This window comes from Chrysemys picta, chromosome 4, assembly GCF_011386835.1.
Source record: "Chrysemys picta bellii isolate R12L10 chromosome 4, ASM1138683v2, whole genome shotgun sequence".
In the NCBI taxonomy this organism is placed as follows: Eukaryota; Metazoa; Chordata; order Testudines; family Emydidae; genus Chrysemys; species Chrysemys picta.
The window spans coordinates 96423065-96446543 of record NC_088794.1 but is presented as its reverse complement, the minus strand read 5'-3'; the positions used below and the strand labels follow the sequence as shown (position 1 = coordinate 96446543).

General features: G+C 46.8%; 2 protein-coding genes across 3 annotated transcripts in view; one reads left to right on the top strand and one right to left on the bottom strand.

Annotated features, from left to right (window-relative positions):
* CCDC9B (coiled-coil domain containing 9B) overlaps positions 1–23479 on the bottom strand; it is a 103392-nt gene that overhangs the window by 49950 nt on the left and 29963 nt on the right. For both annotated transcript variants that reach the window (XM_024106679.3, XM_005284715.4), the window contains 2 exons: positions 17116–17268; positions 2046–2120 (listed from right to left, as the gene is read on the bottom strand). In XM_024106679.3, coding sequence (XP_023962447.2) covers positions 2046–2120; positions 17116–17268 — 228 coding nt within the window. The remainder of the gene's footprint in view (positions 1–2045; positions 2121–17115; positions 17269–23479) is intronic.
* The window catches only part of DISP2 (dispatched RND transporter family member 2), a 123825-nt gene continuing 107508 nt past the window's right edge, over positions 7163–23479 (top strand). Inside the window, exon 1 of the mRNA XM_042857419.2 lies at positions 7163–8807. The gene's annotated coding sequence lies outside the window, so the exon portion shown is untranslated. The remainder of the gene's footprint in view (positions 8808–23479) is intronic.

The following is a 23479-nucleotide window of genomic DNA, read 5'->3' as shown; positions in this document are numbered from 1 at the left end:
GCATGCCATGGCTGGTGAGGGAGTTCGGTACTCAGGAGAGCAGGAAGCAGCAGCAGCAGTGTGAGCCATACATGCTGCAGGCGGGCTCTGTGCAAGATTCCCCAGCTGCCAATGCACCTCTCAGACCTGACCTATGACCCCGACTCCTCTCCTGAGCAGAGACTGACAGCCCTGCCGCCTGGCACACACACAATGAAGAGTAGGCAAGATCTGGAAAATTAATTTCTATGGGAGACCTAAAATAAGACTTGATCCCGGCTGTGCAGAGGTGAAAGGCCAGAGTCCTCGTCCATCTTGGCATTGGATCCCCTAGCAAAATTGCTGGTGGCTCCAAACCAGTGAATGACAGAGGTGTTGCAGCTGTCAGATAGTGTGTTTCTCACTGAGTATCTGTGCTGTTTATCTGGTAAATAAAGAGATGTACATCTGCTGCCTGCCAAGTGCAAGGGTGAGGAGCTGTTTACCAACCTAGGGCTCTGCTCAGCTTGGACGCAGCTGTGTCTGCTGGACCAAGCGGGAGTCCAATCAGGCAGCCCTCTGCCACTCTGCTGGGCACAACTGGGATTGATGCTTAGGAGCCCATCTGTGTTCTCCTAATGAATCGCATGGGGACGGCCGGGGGCTATTCAATTTGTGCTCCATTAATTAAGAGTGTCTGCTATCAGGGGAGCCAGTGCTTCCTCCAGGGTTTGCATTAAACAGCCAGCGGGGAGGCACAAACTTTAATTTACCGCAACCCTGGCCAGCTCCTGCTAAAGCAACGGACTGTGGCTAATACAGCCTGAATCTTTCAACACACAAGCAAATGATAGCCACAGAGAAAACAGCTAATGCAATGGCACTCGTCCTGGGGCTGGGCAAGCATTCTGGCAGCAGCACTGGCATGCTAGGCTTATTAGACAGCCACCTCTGCCTTTTGTTCCCTGCCTCTGTGAAAAGATGATGTTCATTTGTTTATGGTCATGCTGTTCTTAGAGTACCCTCTGCTGGCCCTTCTACTGAACAGCACCGAGATAGCATTCAACCCTCACTGGATTTCCATTTCACACAGTCGGACGTGAGTGTGAGTGTGATCACAAAGAAAAGACTATGGGGAGAAGGGGGGAAGGGCCAAAGGCATCCCAGAATGAAGACGTGGCAAAAGGACCTTCCAACCCAGCAGAAGGAAAATTAGGAAACGTTGCTTTATTTCCAGGTACAATTCTTCGGAGGAATCTCAGGTCATGGAGCTGAAGTCAACCTGGCTGGTGCAGTAAAAATATGTAGTCTTGCTTATCACTAAGGAAAAGGACTTCAGCACGATTCAGAGATTCTTTATAGAAATCCACGTTATGTCACTCTGGAGCCAATCTCTACTGGGGTGGCCATCTCAAAGCTGCGTGCTTCAGGACCTTTCTGTCAGTCTAGGCATTTATACTTTGCCCATTGTCACAGAGAACTGGGCACAGCAGAGGGACAAAGGCCAGGGGAACCTTTGGTGACTAGAAAGAAGGTACATTTGACCCTGCATAGCAGGCTAACAACTGCTCCAGCACTAATGCTCCCAAACAACCCACACAGTTAAAAGGCATGTCAGTTCTTCAGTAGTTCGCATCTTTCCTCATGATCATATAATTTAAAGCCAGCCGGGATAAAGCTCTGGATAATACCCTGGGGCACAATCCTGCATCAATGGGGGGATGGGCCAGGTGACGCGGTTCATCTTTTCCATCTCTAAGGTCTATAGTTTTATGAACCAGCTTGTCCATTCCTTTGGGATGGGGCTGTTCCACACAATGAGGTGAGTGGTGAAAGAGGCAGTCAGGAAGAGGACTCCCTGTACCACTCCATACTCAAGGCAACCTGAGCAGTCAATATTGCAATGAAGACAGGCACTACCAAGAATGCCGTGAGGGCTGATTGCCAGCGAGGCTGAGCACCCAAAGCTCCCATTAACTTCAGTGGCAGCTGTGGATGGTCAGTCCCTCTGACAATCAGGGCCTATGGTTCACTCCATCACCACCTCCTTCGCATGAACACCAATCAGCACCAAGGACCCCTCTCACCTTTATGTTGTGCTCACTCTCTGAATACTTATCAGTGTCTGATCGCCTCCTCTCCACTGTTCTCCTTTCATCCACCTGTAGGGATACAGAAGAGACATGATTCACGATTGTGCATGGACTCTAGAGTGAGGAACTAGTTGGCCTTTGAGCAACTGTGCAAAACCAAAAGGGATTTCTCAGGAGACAAAAGGCGAACAGAAGATGCACTGAGTCAAATCGGCACTAGCAAGGGAAAACAGGGGGCACCCGGACACAAGGAGGACAGCAGCAAAAGGGACACATTCCCCGGTGATCTCTCTACTCCACCACGCTGCCAAAGAGGAAAGCTGATCTGGAGAAAGCTTAAAGCACCAAAAACCCGATCCTCAGGTATTTTAGTCGGGGTTAGGTGCCTAAATAGCCTTGAGGCTCTGTAGTGGAGTCAGGGAACCAATTGCAATCTGGTTAAATGTTGCAATGGTAAAGTTGGGATGTCTTTCCCCTGGTTCTTGTTATGCAGACAGAAAGCAGAAGATCAGAAGTTCGAAGTTCGGGCAATGCGATGTTTATTGGGGTTAGTTTTCAGCAAACCTGTGTCCCATAACTTTGACGCCACAGAGCCTTGTTTTCCAGTGTTTCCCACTTCCCTCTTCTTAGCAGGCATAATTATACCTGTAATGCACACCTACAGTTCCACCCCTTACAACTTATGGTCATGTTCCATTTTGGGGGGTCATAGGTCTGGGGTCTTTATTCCACTCCTTGTGTATCCCAGGGGAGGGGTAAGGAGTGAGGTTGTGCTACAGTTAGGGGCAGGCATTTTTTTGGTCTTTTAGTGTTTTACCTTTCCCCCCAATCCCCCTTGTCCCTTCTGACTGGTTGCTTGACCTTGCCGTGAGATAAGGAGTTGAGGCAGTTTTTAAGTGTGCGTTTATATATTACACTTCCACCATGCCCAGTAACACTTTCACTGCTTTTATTTGTCCCCATTATACTAATAACCCCATTTGGCTTAGGCAAAAGCAACATATACAGTGTCTGTCTTTGTTCTTATTAAGGATCCCTTTGTTCACACATATTAGTAAGAAAGTATAGATATTAAAAATCAAACAGGCAAGCAAAACTTAAAATACTATTTTAGACCAAACTACAGGCCTGGCACCTACATTGGCACTAGCACTCCTAACAGGATATGCCCATGTCCCTGTATCCAGGCTAAAGTCTTGAGAGTCCAGCTCTCTAACATACTTAGAGGGACACAATTAGGTCCCATCTACACTACCTTGAACTGTATTGTACCAGATCCCCAGACCGTTGCAGTGGAGATGGTGCCTTAGAGTTACCCTCCCCACTCCTAGTGAACCATGGACAAAGCATTAAACAAATGAAACAGGGAGTTTTCTGGCCCACTGCAAGACTGATGCCATGTTCTGACAAGCAGTCAGCTATGGACAAGGCTGGCAAAGATCACAGGAGATCCCCCATGAACACTGATACAGGAGCCCTGGCACCCCTCCTTCGATCATGAAAACTCCACCCAGTTTAAGCCCTTCTTCAATGAAGGGCCTGAAGTCAGCTCTACCCGTGGGATACCTTTGGTGTTAATTGATTTACTGCAACGAGCGCTATTCTCTATTGCATTGCCTCCACTGCTTGTTACTCTTTTGTTGCCATCTTGGGTGATTACAGATCACATCTATAGGGCCTTCTATCTCAGGGTGTCAAAGTGCTTTATGGGTAAATAAGACTAGCTCCACAGTCTCCCTACAAGATCACTGATCATTATCATCAGAAACCAGGGGGCTGAAGCAGGGATAGGTTAAATGACTTGCCCAAGGGCACAAAGGAAGTCTGTGGCAGAGCTGGAATTGAATTCATGGCTCCTGACTCTCAGACTGTCTTTCTGGGGATGCAGTTCCTGCTGGTTCCTTTCAGTGGGACATTTTGTTTTTGTGGTGCCCTTCCACCCCCTTTGATCACTGGTTGTCACTTGCTCCAGCTGGCCCCAGCGCAGTCCTGAGGCTCCCCTACCCCTTTCCTTCCCCATACACTCTTCCCTCTCGCTTGTGGACTGCAGTACTCGTGCTTTATTTTTAACTAGGAAGGCAGAAACGTGCCCTTCTCCAAAGCAAATTGCAGTGTCACTTGGTGCAGTGTTACTTGCAAGAGACACCGATGGAGCAGCTGGTAACCTCCGGTAGGAGCACAAGCTTTTCCACATTGCTCCTTCACAACTCTAGCTTGGTAGTGAGACCCAGTGCTGTTTTCTGAAACCTACTCCAGGGACAATCAGAGCCTGGAAACTTCATGAAGTATAAACATACTGCTAGTACCAATTAGAGAGTACATTCTGTGGGGAGGCAGTAGGGTAGGGAATTGCATGACTTTCTTAATGCCTCCAGGCAGCAGCAGGGACATACAGCCTGGAGGTTGGGGGGGGGGGGGAAGGGGAAGACTTTCAGAAAAAAAACTCAGGTGCAGTCATAGAATCATAAAGTGTACAGCTGTGTGTGTCACGCTCACAGAAGCTCATGACAGGAGCACAGTATACAGCAGAGGAAGGCTAGCACCCACTTTCCAGAGTAGCAGGGAGTGTGAAAACCATCGGCCCTCATGTGTCAATTTCTTTCAATGTTAATCTCTTGTGCCTTTCAAATAAAACAGGAAAGGCGGGCAGGAAAGAGACTGTGCTTGTCGGATGCGCCTCTCCTAGTCTCCCTACCCTTCAACGCCTCAGACCCCACTAGTATAAGCAGCAATCACGTGAATGGCTGGGACAAGCTTAGGGGTTGTCTACACGGGGGGTTATTCCCGAATAAGGTAAGGTGTGAATTTAAAGCACTGGAGCTATTCCAGAGCAAGAGTGTCCACATGGGGAGCTACTCTGGAACTCTCTACTGCTTTAAATCCACCCCCTGCCTTATTTCAGAATAACTTCCCTGGGTAGACAAGCCCTGAACCCTTCGGGCTCAGGAAGGTAAAGACTCCTCACCTGTATCTGTTCTTTGCTATGAGACCCTGCCTGCTGCCTAACTGGGAATGGTCCTGCATCCCCTCACTGGAGAATTACACAAACTGTGGGATCCCTGGATCACTGCCTCATTCTTACCAACCAGCGTTTGGAATGGAGAACTGCCAATGAGACGAGAAAGCAGCTCCAGTAGGTGAACCACCAGCTGAAGAAACTGCAGCAAACCCCACTGGCCTGATGACGATGCCACAGCCACAACATCCTGCTCTGTGTACTGCCCACAGGGGCTGCTGGATCCCTACTCGAGCTGCCTCTGCTGCCCACTGATTGCTGCTGCATCACATGATCTTCCGCACATTTTGCTGCCAAATGACACAGCATTTATCACTGCTGTCACCTCCAGTTTTGTAACCATACATGGCCGCCTAGGGGCTGACTGCACAAATTCCATGCGGATCCAGCAACTTGTTATTTTGCAGCAGGGAGACACTTAGCACACTAGTTCCCAAACTCACATGACGAGATCAGAATCTCAGCTTTCAGGTTTTCAAAATGATGTTTCTATCTCTCAGGGATGCAAGGCGAAACTTGAAAATGTGGCCCAAGTGTAACTGATGCCGCCTGAGTCTGCAGACAGCTTGAACCTGTAGCTCCAAGAGATATGAACTGCCCCACTCATCTTAACTGAAACCTGCTGCCAACCCAAGGAGGGACAGCACTACAACATTGTGGGGGAGGGGCACGAGAGGCCCATATGCGTGGTGCCTAAAGCCCCAGACTGTCTTAATTCAACCTTGCCACCATCACCACCTCTGTCTGACCACTCTAGCATGAAAGCTTCCTATGCTGCCAAACCTTTTCCTTTGACTTAGCGCCAAACATGATCATGCAAGTCCAGCCACAGAGAGGGTATTTGCATGTCCTTGGATGCAATAAAAACTCAGCATCTTCTGTGTGCTACCAACACTTGGCACTGACATAACACTTTATTTTAAAAGCACTGTACGAACCTTAACTCCCTGCTCCACACAATGCCCTTTTGAGGTGAATAATGTTATTGCCCTTCTACACATGGGGACACTGAGGCACAGAAAGGTTAACACTCAACAGCGAGACAATCACTACACCAGGATCAGAAACCCCTGCGCTCAAGCCTGGATCTGTGCTCCCAGCCCTTTGCTCAAGTCACCAGATCATGCTGCCTCTCAAGCCTTTGCCCCAAGTAGGAATTGTCACATAGATGTTGATGGCAGCATTGGTGTTTCTGAGGGTGGGCTTTCAGAAGAAATGCTGTTCTCTGAAGGAAGGGAGAGTCATGTGTCTGCTCCTTTCTAGGAGCCCAGTTCTGCCAAAAGATCTGCATGCTTGAACTTCGCTCCTTCACAGAGTCCAATTGACTTCAGTAGGACCCTCTTGCAGAAGGAAGCAGACGGGCAGCTGAAGGACCATGCCCTAGGTTTGTTTGGGATCTTTCAAGCTAGTATTACTCGAGAAGCCTTGTTTTCAAATGCTGCCACTGACACAGTACATGCAAATCCTACACTTGGTAAGATCCCCACAGGTAGGTAAGATTAAATTAGTTCATTTTGGGATCTAGACCATCTCATTGAATTTTTATTTTCAAAATGAAGATGATAAATCACATGACTCAATCAAGCAGATGCCATCTGCAGATCCTGATTGGAGGAGATACATTAGTATGGTTTCTCTTTAGGGTCAGATTCGCTACCCTTACTTCACAGGTAGTCCCACTGAAATGAATGGGAGTGACTGTAGAGGAAGGTGCTAGTCCATGTAAGTAAAAGCAGCAGACCCTAGTTATGTGGGGCTAGATTTCCAAGTGCTCAGAACCCACAACTGGAACCATATTTTCAAAAAAGCTCAGTGTATTGGGTGAATTATTTTTTCTGACCACCTACTGTGATGCCCATATGGGAGCTGAGTTCTTTGGAAAACCACATCCACAGTGTCAAATGGAACACTTTCTCTCTCCTTCTCTTTTTGGCAGTGGGTTTCTCTCTATTGTGGGGAGGGGTGACATATATTCTGACACGTATAGCTGAGCCGGTGAGGGCGGTTCGTCCATCTCCAGACTGGAAATGGCTTCACTTGTGATGTATCACCTAGGGAAACATTATTAATAAACAGGCAATGTAAAACGCCCAGAAGCTACATACCTACCTGTCTGTTTGCAAGATGTAAGATGTTAATTAACGGGCGTGGTCCAATGGTTCCGGTGTGCCGGCTCACAGCTCTAATGCATAAAATGATTCTCCTGAAACATAGCCTTGAAAAATGCCAGAGCATGGAGGGGCCTTTTAGGAAAACTGCTACCAAACACACATCCAGTGAGACTTGCCCTCAGCCCTACTGACAATAATCAGAATCCTGCAACCAGGGGAAAGTCATGGATACAGACAGCAAGGGGAGGGGAAAACATGGCTGCTCTTTAGCTCCTACAAAAGCTGGGGGAATTGATTTTATCAGTTTCTGTGGGAGTGGAAGCCATGTTTGATTTCAGTTCTGTCTCTGCACACAGGGTGAAGCAGAGTTGGATTCTCAAAGTCTCCAGGGCCAAAGGGATCCACTCCCCCAAGCAGGCCAGATCATGTTCCATTGTGGAAACATCTGCACAGGGATCAGGAACTCTGATGTCCACACTGAGCTCAGGCATATGCTTGAAGCACAGGGCCAGCTGCATGGAGTCCCAGTGCTTCTTCATGGGCTCTAGGTCCCCTACTCCAGCTCCCCAGTGCTCCAGCTCAGAGGGGCAGAGAGTGTTCTGTAGGAACAGGACTATGGCTTCTGGCTCTAATTTTTCTCTGTTGTTTCTGCTGGATGCAGGAAATGAAGGTATGGGAAATGTGGGTCCTTCGCAGCCAGTTCCCAAGCCCTCACCACTTGGGTATCCCCAGACACCATAGAGAGCTTTCTGTGGGGGCTGAGGGAACACAGGAGTGCTGCCATGGAGGCAGATGATTTCTCCTTCTGTATGGCGGGGAGAATCGCATGCAGCGTCCGTTCCATGCACAGATCTTGAGGGTGGGATCCAGTCCTATACATTTTCTAAACTGTGGGCTCTTAAGCAGTTGCCATGGTAAAGCCACTTAACCCACCACCAGAAATCTTGTACTTCAGCTCCAGATTGCGACTGATGAAAAATCGTGGGAGCCATGTCCACCTCCAGACCACAGGTGGGCACTGGCATGCTCAGCCTTCCCATGCTGCTGCCCCATTCTCAGGCTGACAGGCACAGTACCACCTCACTCATCACCCAGAAGGGAAGAGCATATTAGTGTCCGATTGGCTTTTGGCGGGTTCCCCGGCTGCAACCTGTCAGTGAGAGCAGCAGCGTGGGGAGTCCAAGATGGAGAGCCTGTGGTCTGTCATGGCAACAGTGAGTGGGAGTGAAAGGTTTATGAATGTGGCTTCTCAATTTTATGCCATCACTTCTAAGTTGGAGCCTGTGGTCTAGTTAGCTCTGTAGGTGTTCTGCCTTTGCTTTCTGAGTGCTGCACCTTTAAATCTCTAAGAACTCTACTGTCTGCAGAGCCAGGCAGACATTTTGAGAGGCAGAGCTGCTGCAGCCTACTAGGGAGGCGACACGATCACACCGTGCTCTCTCATGGAGACTTTACTTTTGTACTTTCGTGGTTTGTTATTCTAAAAGACAACGTGATTCTGCTTGAAAGGTGCTGATTGGTCTTTGTTTAAGGGAAAACTTACAAGAGATGAAGATTTCTGCTGTGCTACATGTGGCCCAGAGGGGCTCTTGGCTGACAACCCCAGGGCTCTCTGGGAGGAGAGACAAGGTAAGCACTTTACCCATATCGATTCTTAAAATGTAGGATACAACCCTGTGATACGTTGGGTAAGGTTCTAGTCACCTGCTCAATCCAGCAAAATGTCCACAGGCTTCATTCAAACTCGCTTCTAAAAGAGAGCCTGGAAATCTGAAAGCAACTCCCACACCACAGCCACCAGAGAAAGGAAAAGGACCAAGTGTCTGGATAGCTCAAGACGGGGTGTCAAAGCTGTTGAGCCATCCACAGGGCATTCTAGACAGTCCAAGCCACCCCACACAGCGCTGCATCTGTCTGAGGGAGGGAGACCCTGGGTGTTAAAGAGTGAGCAAGGAATGAATTTATCTGTGAGTGTGCAAGAGAGTGAGGGAGGAAAGCATGTATAGCCAGGGCTGAGCGAATGTGGAAATTGTTAGCCTGGACAGACTGGATGGCTCAGGACAAGGGGATACGGAAGAGAAGGGGAGGGCCTTTTGCTTATAGGTCATCATTCCCAATCTAGATGAGGCTGGTAACTGCTGGCAGTAATCACCATCTGTTCAGCCACCTGTATATTGAGACGGCGGCTCAGTTCAGTTCCTTGTGGACAGGCATTCACACCACAAAAACCACCATCACAATTGGTGTGGATTAGCACCCTTGCTAGTAATCTCAGTAAAAAGCCTTGGACTGAATGGGAATAGAAGCAGAATTACCCTCTTGTCCCTTAGGGTTGAGATACAGTGGTAGGAAGCTTCCTATGAAGAGACTGAGTGTCTGCAGAAGCATCTGGAAATGAAATGGAAGAGCCAACTTAGTTGACTCCACTGCTGACTGCTTCTGCATAGGAGAATAAGGGGGGAAAGAAACAGTCTACTTCTCGAGGACTAGAGCCAGCAGTAAGTGTGGCAGTACCAGCCATCCCCAAGAAGCTGCCAGTGGAACAGAAGAGAAGGTAACCAAGGACAAGATTGTCCTGCAAAATGTGCCAGGGAGCAAGGAGACCACATGGCAGGCCAGCATGGGCAAGAGCATAAAAGCAAGGGACCACGGCTGTGGCATTTGGTGCAGGGGACTAGGAAGACCAGGCAGGAGGGAAGCATATGCAAGGGAAGAAGAGGAGAGAAAGGAATATAATCGGTGGGAGGGGGTGATGGTGTGTGTATGATATTTTTCAAAAAGCACAAATCACATAATCATAGACTCTTAGAAATGCAGGGAATGCACAGCAGACAGTTACAAATACCTACATGCGCTGGTGGTACAGAGAACTCCACTGCAGCACGAGTCACAGAGATGGCATGCATTCATGAGTGGGATTCAAACTGGCAAGTCTGGCAGGGAGGTGGGTGCATGTGATTGCCAGTAAGCTGGCAGGAAGTTCTGCGTTATTGCCAGTGGCGGGGAGATGGGTCCAGGTGACATAAATGGGACAAGAGAGGGGGTCCACATGATTGAATGGAAGAGAAGGTGCGCCTTACCATGGGGTGGAAGGTTGTCTATATGATCCTAGATGGGACAAGAGGTGTCTGTGAGACAGTCTCTCTGTTAATGCATGATGGATCGAGTACTCCTGCCGCATCAGAAATAGTGCGGTTTTGGGCTAAGAAGTCTCCTGTAGAGAGTTTCATATCAAAGAATCATCTCAGTAATTTAGTACAACACATTTCTTTCCCACCTTTGCTAGGGCAATACTATCCAGGGACAGAAATGCTGCCCAAAGTGAGCTTAGGAATGCCAGAAGCTCCCAGATATCATCTCAGTGCAAACCTTGCATTGACGTCAGTAGGAGCAGGATTAGGCCCGAAATAGAAAGGGGACCCTCCTTCTTTACCACCCTCTAGCTCTGGGCGTCCCCCTCTTTTAATGTGAATAATTCCCCCTTGTGTGAGGAGTAGGGAAAGTTGGGAGCTCTGTTGCACTCAAATTAAAACAAAAGCTCTTTATAGCAAAAAGCACTGTTGAAAACGCTTCAGCAATCCCAATATCTATTTCATGCTGTGAGGCGGAGCGGCTCCCGGGCTCGAGGACAAATGGCATGGTGTTATGGAAACGCAAAGGCAGGTACTGCCCGTGAGAGCCAAGCGACTCTGCCAGCCGTGCTTACCAACTCTCCCAGCGTGATTTACAATCTCAATTTCATTGTCTCTTTGTGCTCCCTGCTGTCCTGTCAACCATTCTACACCCCAAGCTGTGCAGGCGAAAAGGAACAGACCTGCCCATCTTACTGTGTAAAACCCTCCCATGCCCCCACTCATGGCATGTAGCACAGTGTCGACAGCACAGAGACAAGCTTTCTTCCTGAGGATACCACGCTGAGAAGAGGGCAGAGTGCAAGAGCTGCTGCTGAATCAGTGCCTCCTGAAAAGGCGGATTGAATTGTGCAGTGCTTGAGTTAATTGCCCCCCTGCATCAGCAGAATGTAGCCAAAGCTCTGTCAATCTCAGGCTGCTAGAGCGCAGTTCAAAGCTACATTTAATCTACACTAGAGAACACAAATAATGTAGCTGCCCCTTCAAGCACAGAGCCAGCCCTGTGCCTCCCGCCTGGGCTGTGTGGTACAGGAGGACACAGTGTTTCTAAAGGCTAGGAACAGGGACTGCCAATCAGGATTCTCTTCTCTCTCCCTGAGGTAGTTAAACCATCACCATTAGTATAGGATCTGAGCACCTCACAGTCTGTGATGTATTTATCATCACAATGTTCCTGTGAGGTAGGGAAGTACTATTATCCCCAACTTACTGACAGAGACTAGGACAGAGAGAGAAAATAACTTGCCTGAGATCACCCAAGGAGTCTGTGGGGGAGCAGGGAATTGAAGGCAAATCTCCTGAGTTCCAGACTAGCACCCTAGACATTGGAGCCTGATTATACCACAGACTTTCTCTGTGGCTTTGGACAAGTCACTGAACCTTTCTGTGCTTCAGTTTCCCCATCTGTAAAATGGGGAAATGTACTTATTCACCGCTGTGAACTGCTCGGAGATAGTCAAACCAAAAAATATTAATGAATTCATTCCTATGTTCTTACTATTAATTAGCTTGATGCACACCAGTGCTCTCAGGAGGGAGGTTAATCGGCGGCAGAGTGGGAGAGACAGATGTATCTGTCTTTGGCTTTTCGGAGTCCTGTCAGCACTAGTAAATGCTCCCTCCCAAATCTGTATCAGAAATGACTGAAGTGACAGTGTAGGCTGGACAAAGCCATTTCAGAAAATGTTTCTAGGTGCAACAGGTGCAAGCTGAACTGAAGGTGGACAAGGGGCAGCTGTCATTTTAGGTTCCATCTGCACTGCATCTCTAACTGATTCTAGTTACCACATGTTTAACATCTGTAGCATAGTGAGGAACCTACGCATATCCCACAGACTGGACTTGGTGAGGTCCCATCGACACTATACACTTTAACCATGCTGTATCCAAATCTGTGACTCACTGGTTGTAGGGTGAGTACTGCTTATCATGCAGTTGTCTCAGTAGTACCTTGTATTCCCTTTGGGTATGTCTACACTGCAATTAGACACCCATAGTTGGCCCGTGCCAGCTGACACAGGCTCACAGGGCGTGGGCTGTGGGGCTGTTTAATTGCAGTGTAGACTTCTGGGCTTGGGCTGGAGCCTGGGCTCTAGGACCCTGCGAGGTGGGAGGGTCCCAGAACTCAGGCTCCAGCCTGAGCCCAGAAGTCTACACTGCAACTAAACAGCCCTGCAGCCCGAGTCAACTGGCACGGGCCAGCTCCGGGTTTTTAACTGCAGTGTAGACACACCCTCTGTCTGTTGTAGCAATCCGTTGTCTCTCATCTCATATTTAGAGCTTGTCTACATGGCCCTGCAATTTGGACTACTACAGGGGTGAGAATTGCTGCGCCCAAAAGAGTGCTGTGCTGTAACTGCCCTGTGGGGATGCTGCTGGTGTGAACTAATAGGTACTTAGTTCACATTAACATAGTCCTGTTTGAAGAGGACTACATTAACGCAAACTAGGGACCTTTTAGTTCGTGCTAGCAGCATCCATACAGGGCAGTTGCAGCACAGCACTTTGGTGCGTGCGGCAAGTCACACGTCCATATTCTACACCATGCTGCAGTACACACATAGCCTTACGTTCTAAGCTCTCTGCGACAGGAGCCATCTCTTTGTGATATGTCAGTATAGCGTCCAGCACAATGGGCCTTGGCCTCCAGGTGCTACCACGTTGCAAATCAAATAATAATTAACAAGGTAGAGGAGACAGCGTTATATTTCCCAATAGGTGGGCGAGTCTCATGAGGCAGATTGGAATGTAGAATATTGAGGTACAACTAATAACTATTGGAAATTAGGGTTTCAGAGGTCTGCTCAATCACCTTTTTTATATTATGGCTGATTTAACAACTAGTCAATCTACAAAAACATTTTAAAAATCCTATTTAACTAAAATGAGCTCAAGGCGTGAGAATCTAGTGTCCAGTGGTTTCTGTTAGGACCTTCGTTTTCTCAGGTCTGGTCTATACTACCTGCCTGAATCGGCGGGTAGAAATCGACCTCTCGGGGATTGATTTATCGCGTCCCATCGGGACGCGACAATCGATCCCCGAATCGGCGCTCTAACTCCACCAGCGGAGGTGGTAGTAAGCGCCGCCGACAAAAAGCGGCAGAAGTCGATTTTGCCGCCGTCCTCACAACGGGGTAAGTCGGCTACAATATGTCGAATTCAGCTACGCTATTCACGTAGCTGAATTTGCGTATCTTAAATCGACTCCCCGCTGTAGTGTAGATGTACCCTCAGTTCCACTCTGCCTTCTCTGAGGGTCAGAATGGTAGCTCCTTGTTTGCTTGCTGGCTGAGTGACTGGGTGTTTTTTAGTGTATCCACGGACATCTCCTAAAGAGCATGGTTCTTTGTACAGGGGCAGGATGCCTGTCTCAGGAAGTAACTCTGAGAACTCTCTGCATGGGGAGAGAGTGAAGCTCTTTGTACCGACAGCAGGAGGGGAGCTGCCTCTGTACTCTCTGCCAGTAATAAATAGAGGTGGCTTTGTTGTTAAAGTGAGCTCATGCCAGTGTCATTAGTCCAGGACTCAGCCTGCCTGCACTAACCCACCAATAAGGAGACGGTGAAATCATACAACATTCTTAATTCTTCCCTTTCATTGCCTTCAGATTCTTAAATGCTGCTTAGTGATGGACTTCTTGCTTCTGTACACTAGGTGCAGTATTTAGACTCTTTTATATTAAGCTCCAGTTTGGTTTTGCTGCACCCATCCTATGCATTTGACACTTTGCTGCTGCACAGCGAAGCGGTGAATGTGACCAAATGACTTTGTGGAATTCTTCTCAGGCCTTGGCTACACTTACCCGCTAGTTCGACGGCTGGAAATCGAACTTCTGGGTTCGACTTATCGCGTCTAGTCTGGACGCGATAAGTCGAACCCGGAAGTGCTCGCCGTCGACTGCGGTACTCCAGCTCGGCGAGAGGAGTACCGCGGAGTCGACGGGGGAGCCTGCCTGCCGAGTGTGGACCAAGGTAAGTTCGAACTAATTCGAACTAAGGTACTTCGAACTTCAGCTACGTTATTCACGTAGCTGAAGTTGCGTACCTTAGTTTGAATTAGGGGGGTAGTGTAGACCAAGCCTCAGAGTGGATAATGGCACCCACTTTGTCATTTCTCATGGCCACCCCTTCGTGCGCACATGTCCACCAGAATGCAGGAGTGCAAGTTCTCTCTCCTTCCCTACCCAGAGCACTTGCTTCAGTTTCAACATTCAAACATGAACACTGGTGTCGGAGGAGGACAGCACAGGTTGAGTGTTTGCAGAGAAGCATTAATTGGGAATTATCTGGATTAAATTTTGACAAAGTCCACTGAATACACTGTGGCCATTTGCAAATGGAGAATAGGAGGCAGTGACAGGGAAATGTTGGCTCCTCTCCCTGGAATACCCAGTTAGCTAAGTTAATTGGGAACATTGTCTTTAAAGTGTGGTAGAACAGTGTGATCAGAAAGTTATCTGAGGGGTGGGAAAGCCAAGCGTTTTGGGGTGTTATGGACTCTGTCCTGAGTCTGCCTGAAAACTGAGTTGCAGCATATATTTACATTTTGGAGGAGGAGGAGAATTTGAAGGCAGGCTCCCTTTATAAAGCAGCAATGATCCCTACTGAGCATGCCCCCAAAAACTCCTATTAATTTTCTAAGTGTCCTCTATTTAGCTTTAACTATGGCAAAGTGTAGCTTGCAGGTAGCAGGTAGGGCACTGAATGGGGAGGAGATAGGGCATTGTGAATGCAGCTCCCTTTTCTCAAACGTTAGGGTTCTGATTATTAGATCTGCAGGAGATACACTTCGGGCAGGAATAGGGGGAGAAGAAAGACGGCTTTTACCAATCCCCGTAGCATAAGATAGAGCAGCCTTGAGGTTGCTCTAATATATACATTGATTTTCAATGACTCCAAGGGCTGTTTGAGCAGGCAAGTATAGCCACAGCACACTGGTGCACAGACTACATCCCCTATCCCCCAAACATGCCCTGACAATTCCCTTTCGGCAGGGGCTGTGTTGTAGAACTATTACACTAGCTCTGTGCTACCATGGAAACCCCCTGCGCTGCTGAGCATTCAGTGGTAGCTCAATCTGCTGACTTATCTGCTTCTTTATGACACTCAGTGTAAAGCGACCATGGGGAAACATATAGTAGGGTCCTGTATCTCTAGTCAAACTCTCAGTGGGGAAGGAGAAAAATCTGGAGAATATCCTAGGCAATTAGCAGCACACTTTGGCTGCAGTCCCACTGAGGGAAATTGCATTAGTCCTTTGACCTTTATATACAACCTTGTTTTGTGTATTTTAGCTTTATGTTTTCTCTTGTTATCTTTCATGATCCCGAGCACTGGGTGTCGGAGGCACACTCTTGCTTGGCTGAGTATTCTCTTGTATTGAAATTCATCATTTTTGTGAGGAAGGAGTTTGCAATAGAGTATTTGGTCCGTGTTTCCAAAATCTAAAAGGTTCAACAAAATCATCAAATGGGCTGCCCCATGGGTGACATCAGTTTGTTTTGGACATGGATATTGCCCACCCCAATTAACTTTTAAATTGTACTGTCTGTTTGTCTGTGTAATCAAGCGTGGACTCACCCCTGCAGCGCCTCCTGCTGGTCATCTCAGGAATTAGCTCACCAGCATCCAGAGCGCCCTCTGCAGGCCAGGTGTCCCGCCTGTTGTTGGCCCCCCCATGTCCCTCCTGGACCCCGGTGCCCTTGGCTTAGATACTGCCCCCCTGGCAGTACCCCACTTTCTCTCTGGGTCTCCCCACCCAGGGGAACCCCCACCCCTTATCCCAATGTCCCCTCAGTCGTGGCTACTGCCAGTCACCACCTACCCCCCACGCCCTGGGGCAGACTGCAGTCTATCAGCCAATCATCACCGGCAACAAGGGGTTTGGACTGGCTGCCTTTACCCACCCTCAGGCTGCCCCTCTACAACCCCAATACCTATATGGGCCTAGGACCAGGCCCTGCAGCCTAGGGAGTTGCTGGCCTAGGGCTTCCCAGCCCCCAAGGCCTTTCCCCAGCCCAGCCCTGCCTCACTCTAGGTCCCCAGGTGAGCTCCCTGCAGCCAGGCCTGCCTGCCTGCCTGCCTGCCTGCCTGCCTGCCTGCCTATCTCTCTCTCTCTCTCTCTCTCTCTCCTGTCAGAGGAAGACTCCTCTGTTTCTGGCTACCCTGGCCTTCTTATAAGGCTGAGTTGCTCAGCTGGGGCATGGCCCCAGCTGCAGCCACTTCCTCAATCAGCCAGGGTTTTACTCCTTTACTCAGCCCCAGCCCTCTGCAGGGCTTTTCCAACCCCTTCAGGGCTGGAGCGGGCGTTCACCCTGCTACAGTCTGGGATAGGGCTCTTTGACTGTATCCTACACCATGGCCTTGGGTGGAAAGCTGGCTTTAGGTGTCCATGAGGCCTGTGGCTCTAAATGATAACTTCTGCATTCTTTCCTTCTTAAATGCAAGGCAAGTACATGGCAATGCCTACCCCTCCCCTTGTTCCCCCCAAAGAAGCATCATATGAGATTCCTTTGGGGAGCATGTTGAAGAATCTGCTGAAGTAAAAACTGAACAAGTCTGGAGATAGCTAGAGCTAGGATCACGAGAAGGGAATGTGGATCAGGTCCTATGGGCTTGTCTCCTGAGCTAGGATAGCCAGACAGCTTTAGCCCTGATAACTCCCACACTACTTAAAAAAACACTATCTCCAACTGACCTGCTGCTGGAATGCGTTCACGGCTAGAACCTTTCCCCCTCTGCTCCTCTAGTCCAGTAGCATTGGTGGAGTTCCAGTCCTTATGACACAGACTCTTGGAATGCACTCACTTTTTCCTTGTTGTCCATGGTGATGGCAATCTGCATCCGTCTCCCTCTGCGGAAAGCTACCAGGTGGTCCACCTCTTCCTCGCTCAGGTCTGGGTCCCCACCTTGACTCAGGAGGCCATCTGAACTCTGTTTCTCACTGACAATCCGCTTCCCCTGGAAACAACAGAGCAAGAGCAACATACACGTAATAATGTTATTTAGAAGCATCCCCCTCCCTGTATCAGCCTCTCACTATAATGATAGACACAGAGGAGCTGGTGGTGAATTTAGGAATTGGCATAACAGAACAGATCAATGGTCCGTCCAGTCCAGTCCAGCCTCCAAGCTCTGAAAGTGGCAAATATTGGGAACTTCAGAGGAAAATGTAAAGTTCCCATAAATCCACTTGGCTTATTGTGTACAACTATCCAATGAGGAACATTTCTTCTTGTCTTCATTGCTCCAAAACTTGAGTATTGATTGACAGCCTTTATCATTTTTATTTTACAGTGAATTATGGTCAGGTGTTGCTAGTTGTATTCTCTTTTGACTCTTACTAAGATATTTGCCTCCGTAAAATCCAAGGGTTAAAATGGGGGAGGGGGAGTCGGAGTAGTGATACTCCCCTAAGCCCACACACAAACCATGCCCTTGTCACCTGAGACTCTGTGATCTTCATTGTCCCAATATCATTGTCCCTCTCCTTTCTTGAATGATTTGATCAACAGTAGAACAATTGAATTACTGATCAAATCGTGAAATAGTTGACAATGTTGACATTTAAACTCTTGTCATGAGCTTCAGATGACATGGGCAGTTTACACCTTTCAGAGTTATTGCTTCAGGCTGTCTGCTGATTCAGAAACACTTCACTGCATCTGTTTACATCTGGTTTTTATTCTGATTATTATCTTCAGAGTCAATTCTCATCTTACAGGAAAGGATAAATTGGAGAATTTGACAGGTCATCTTTATACTAGTCAGTATTCTATAGATAGCTCTGTCATATCTCTTAAGTTTTCTTCTTTCCAAATCATTTCTAGAGTAACATTTTCAAAAGCATTTAAGTGACTTAGGAGCCAGAATAATGGTACTTATGCTCTTAAATCACATAGGTACTTTTGAAAATGTTACCCTATGTCTCCTTATTCTCTCTTCATGTGCCATCCTTCACTCGCCTCTAACAGTGCTGTGCAGAACTCGGCTGTTTCATTTCATAAGGGGTGGTGCATGTTCTTCACTGTCAATCTGTGGGGTTTCACTCACATCTGAGTGAACTTGGTGATTTAACTCAAAATTTCAAAACAAAATGTAGTTGAAATTAGAGAGCTCCTTTATAACAGCAAATTTCATATGATTTGCATGTAAAACCTTAACTGGACCCAGGTTTGTTCAAAAAGTTTGCAAATCTCAGCAGTGCTGTCATTGAATTTGTAATGACACCTGAAACCAAACATGTTTCACTGTAGCCTTATCAATACTAGGTTCTGCCAGAGGTTCAGCTGAACAGGTGTTAGCCCCATGCCCAAGTGCAGACAAGGATCCTTCAGCCAGACCAATTTTTCTCAACTGTTTCAATGAAGCCATTCAGCACGTTTTACTAACACGTGGTAAAAGTTCTGGAAGCTCTCAGAGCCTTTTTCTACATCAGGGGTTTATTCTCCTCTTGCTTACACTGGTTTAACCCTGCATACCTCCGTTAACTTCATAGGAGTTACTCTTGATTTACACTGGTATAAGTGAGAAGAGAATCAGGGCTGGTTCTAATATCCAGAGCCTGTTCTAACGGTGGTGGGAATTTTTTGTAAAATTTCCTAGTGTAGACACAGCTTTAGTTTCAAGTTTCATAGCAAACATTCACGCAGTTGTAGCCTCTAATAATTTTTGTTGCCTTTCTTGGGATTTTTTCTATTTCTGCTGTATCCTTTTTGAGATGAGATCATTGGAAACAAATATTGCATACAAGGTGAGGCTCTGCCATCAGTCAGTTGAACATCATTCTAATAGTTTCTGCATTGTTCTCTATCCCCATTTCAACACAGCCTAACATTTGATGTGCTAGTTTGACGGTTGCTGTGAATTGAGTGGATGTCTTCAGTGAGCCATCCCCAGGGATGGCCAGATCAACGATAAAGAGTGGTTCAGGAGGCAAATTAGCAATCAACATTACCCAAAGAGTCACAGTAGCGTGAATTCATTGTTTCATTTACTATAGTACTATACAGTATATTCATATTTAAACAGTATGATAGGGAAATATATATATATTCTCACAGCAAAATGACTGACCAAGTATTATTATTTTATCAACTACAATTGGTTAATAACATAGTAAAAGCATCCTGATTGGTTAATAACTTAGATTGGTTAATAATTAAAGCACACAGTGTTTTAATATCATGTGCTGCAAAGAGGCGCATTAAAGAGTGGCTTGCAAGCATCAATCTGAGTATCCCGGGTCTAGATCTTTTTCATAAGAGGTTAAAATTAATTCAGAATCCAATTTGACAGTCAAAAGAACGAGGGCCGGCTCCAGCATTTCTGCCGCCCCAAGCAAAAAAAAAAAAAAAAAATCGCGACCTGGCAGCAACAATTGGGGGGGGAGGGGGGAGCTGCGATCGGCGGCGGCAGTTTGGCGGCAGGTCCTTTGCTCCTAGAGGGAGTGAGGGACCTGCCACCCCCGAATTGCCGCACATGCCGCCCCCCTCTCTTGGCCACCCCAAGCACCTGCTTGTTAAGCTGGTGCCTGGAGCCGGCCCTGAAAAGAACAAGCAGTCATTTTAATGCACAATGCAAACTGTCCTGGAGGCCATTGCAGTCAGATATCCAGGGTCAGGTTAACTATTGAGCCTAGGAGAACTGAATGCTGTAGAGATCTCCATCCTCACAAATTATATAAACTGTGTTAAAGGCTTTCGTAAGTCCTGTGTATTGGCTGGTTGATGGCCATTCTGATATCTTGGCAGAGCTCCACAGACAGGAACTTACTTGGGTCTATTAGAGTTGGGCCTGAGCCACAAAGTTCAAATCTGGATCCAAACTCCTCCAAAATTCCCGTTGTCAAATCTAAGGTTTGCATTCCATCAGTTCTATAGTGCAATGTACTGGTTTTTGGTGTATATATAATGTTGCCCTCTAGTGGCTAGCCCACAGGGACTATGTGATGGGACATGCCCCCATCTTACTGATAAGCTAACGAGCATTCCTGCACTCAGGCAGTGCCAGTTAGGTGCAGCTGCAGAACATGCTCCGCCTGGAGAAGTGGAGTTTAAAAGGGTGAGACTGGCCACACAAACTAGAGGGTTGGGTTTGTTTTCTTCCTAGGAGCAGGGAAGCTGCCAGGGACTGCTAGCAAGCTCTGCTAACAAGGGGAGCTCAGTCTGAGGCAGTTGCTAGCCCATCCTTCTCCTCCTCCTTGTCTGGGGCAGACTGGCCTTATGAGCCTGATATGGATGAAGGATGCTGAAGGGGTCCTTGCATCCAGTGAGCTGTGGTGGGACCTGGGGAGTGCTGCCAGGGACAAGAGGCAAATGAACATAACCAGACTCAAGAGTCAGAAAGGACCCTGAGAGTGAGCTGAACTCCTGCTGGAAACAGTCAGATTGCCTGGCAGTGGGTGTATGTAGGGGACCCATGGGTAACAGATTCAAAGAGACTACAACTGATCCCAGGTTGAGAGTCGGCTGACTACAGCTATGACAATTGCAAAGTAAGGACATTCTTCTTTAGTTAAAGGGCAAGAGGCCCGTGTTTTTGGAGCAGAAGGAACAGGGGTCTAGACCTAGCACTGTGCGTGCGATTAATAAATTTGCCAGTTGTCTGCAACACATGGGTTTTTTACAATAGTGACCAGCCAGGTAGTGCAGATCAGGATCCAGATTCATAGATTCCAAGGCCAGAAGAAACCATTGTGATCATCTAGTCTGACCTCCCGTATAGCAGAGACCAGATAACTTCCCTCAAAATAATTCCTACAGCAGAGCTTTTAGAAAAACATCCAATCTTGGTTTTAAAATTGTCAGTGATGGAGAATCCACCACAACCCATGGTAATTTGTTCCAATTACTCTACCTTATTTCCAGTCTGAATTTGTCTAGTTTCAACTTCCAGCCATTGGATCATGTTATACCTTTCTCTGCTAGACTGAAGAGCCCATTATCAAATATTTGTTCCCATGTAGGTTCTTATAGACTGTGATCAAGTCTCTATGTATCTTTGTTAAGCTAAATAGATGGAGCTCCTTGAGTCTATGACTATAAAGCAAGTTTTCTAATCCTTTCATCATTCTCATGGCTCTTCTCTGAACTCTCCAATTTATCAACATCCTTCTTGGATTGAGGTCATCAGAACTGGACACAGTATTCTGGCAGTGGCTGCACCAAAGTAGAGAGGTAAAATAACCGCTCTACTCCAATTTGAGATTTCCTCTGCTTATTCATCCAAGAATTCCATTAACCCTTTTGGCCACAGCATTGCACTGGGAACTCATGTTCCGCTGATTATTCACCATGACCCCAAATCTTTTTTAGCGTCAACCATTCAAACATTTAGAAAGTTAAGGAGTTATTAGATCCTGGCTTTGATTAACACCCCATTTCTCATTTGTTGAATCATATCATGAGTAATATCAATAAACCTCTGTCAAGGCTGCTTCCCCACTTTGAACTTTAGGGTACAAATGTGGGGGCCTGCATGAAAACTTCTAAGTTTAACTACCAGCTTAGATCTGGTCTGCTGCCACCACTCCCAAAATGCTAATTCCCTTCCCTGGGTAGCCTTGAGAGACTCTTCACCAATTCCCTGGTGAATACAGATCCAAACCCCTTGGATCTTAAAACAAGGAGAAATTAACCATCCCCCTCCTTTCTCCCACCAACTCCTGGTGGATCAAGATCCAACCCCCTTGGATCTAAAAACAAGGAAAAACTCAATCAGGTTCTTAAAAAGAAGGCTTTGAATTAAAGAAAAAGGTAAAAATCATCTCTGTAAAATCAGGAGGGAAAATAACTTTACAGGGTAATCAAACTTAAAGAGTCCAGAGGAATCCCCTCTAGCCTTAGGTTCAAAGTTACAGCAAACAGAGATAAGCACTCTAGCAAAAAGGTACATTTACAAGTTGAGAAAACAAAGATAAAAACTAACACGCCTTGCCTGGCTGTTTACTTACAAGTTGGAAATATGAGAGACTTGTTCAGAAAGATTTGGAGAACCTGGATTGATGTCTGGTCCCTCTCAGTCCCAAGAGCAAACCACCCCCCAAACAAAGAGCACAAACAAAAACCTTCCCCCCACCAAGATTTGAAAGTATCTTGTCCCCTTATTGGTCCTTTGGGTCAGATGCCATCCCGGTTACCTGAGCTTCTTAACCCTTTACAGGTAAAAGGATTTTGGAGTCTCTGGCCAGGAGGGATTTTATAGTATTGTACACAGGAGGGCTGTTACCCTTCCCTTTATAGTTATCACAACCTCCATGAACACACACAGTTGGCCAGTCAAAACACAGGATGTTTGAATGGGATGTTATGAATTGTACTCAACTGAATGTTTTAAAGGGATATTGTCAAGATAAAAAACATGTATTTTTAGTTCCTTTTTTCTATTCTCCTCTATTCATGTTCTTATAATGTGATATATACTTGTAATACCTTGGATTTTATAACTAAACAAATCTTTCAAATCTGGCTTACTTTTCACCATTTATGTGTTTATGTTTACTTTCTCAATTTTACTCAAATTGTAGAGTGCAATTAGATTCTACATTTGTAGAGTGAAGTGAGCCTTCCTGTTTATAGTCAGTGGGACTGATACTTCTCTCACATCACTGCAAATCAGAAGTAACTCCACCAACATGAACTAAACGTGGTGAGAGCAGAATTAAACCTCTGAGTAGCTTGTCTTCTGTTTTATCTAAATCACACAGGCAATTCTGAAAATCCCACCTGCTGTTATCTTTGGCTTCACACTACTACGGGGCAGTGTTTATATCCAAAAATACCCCTATATTTGTTTTTCTGGAAAAGGTGTCATAAAAACACTTATAGTGAGATTTCCTCAGTCACCAATGGAATTTGGATGCCCAATTCTCATAACAATTACTGGAAAATAGGACTCCAAATCCTGTCGGTGGCTTTGAAAAATCTCAGCTTTATGTTCTTATTACATTTTTTCAAGTCAAAACCTATGTAGTGAGTCTCAATATGCCTCATGAGGCTCCCTTTATAAAGTGCCTTTGTATTCTAATTTGTTTTTTGATACTTAAAAAAATATGCTCGTCATAATCTTGAGGCATGTATGCATTAATTAGGGGTCAGTTGCAGCCACGGTATAACACCACTAAAGTCAGTGGAGTTACATCAGGATAAATACGGCTTACGTGCTTTGGAAT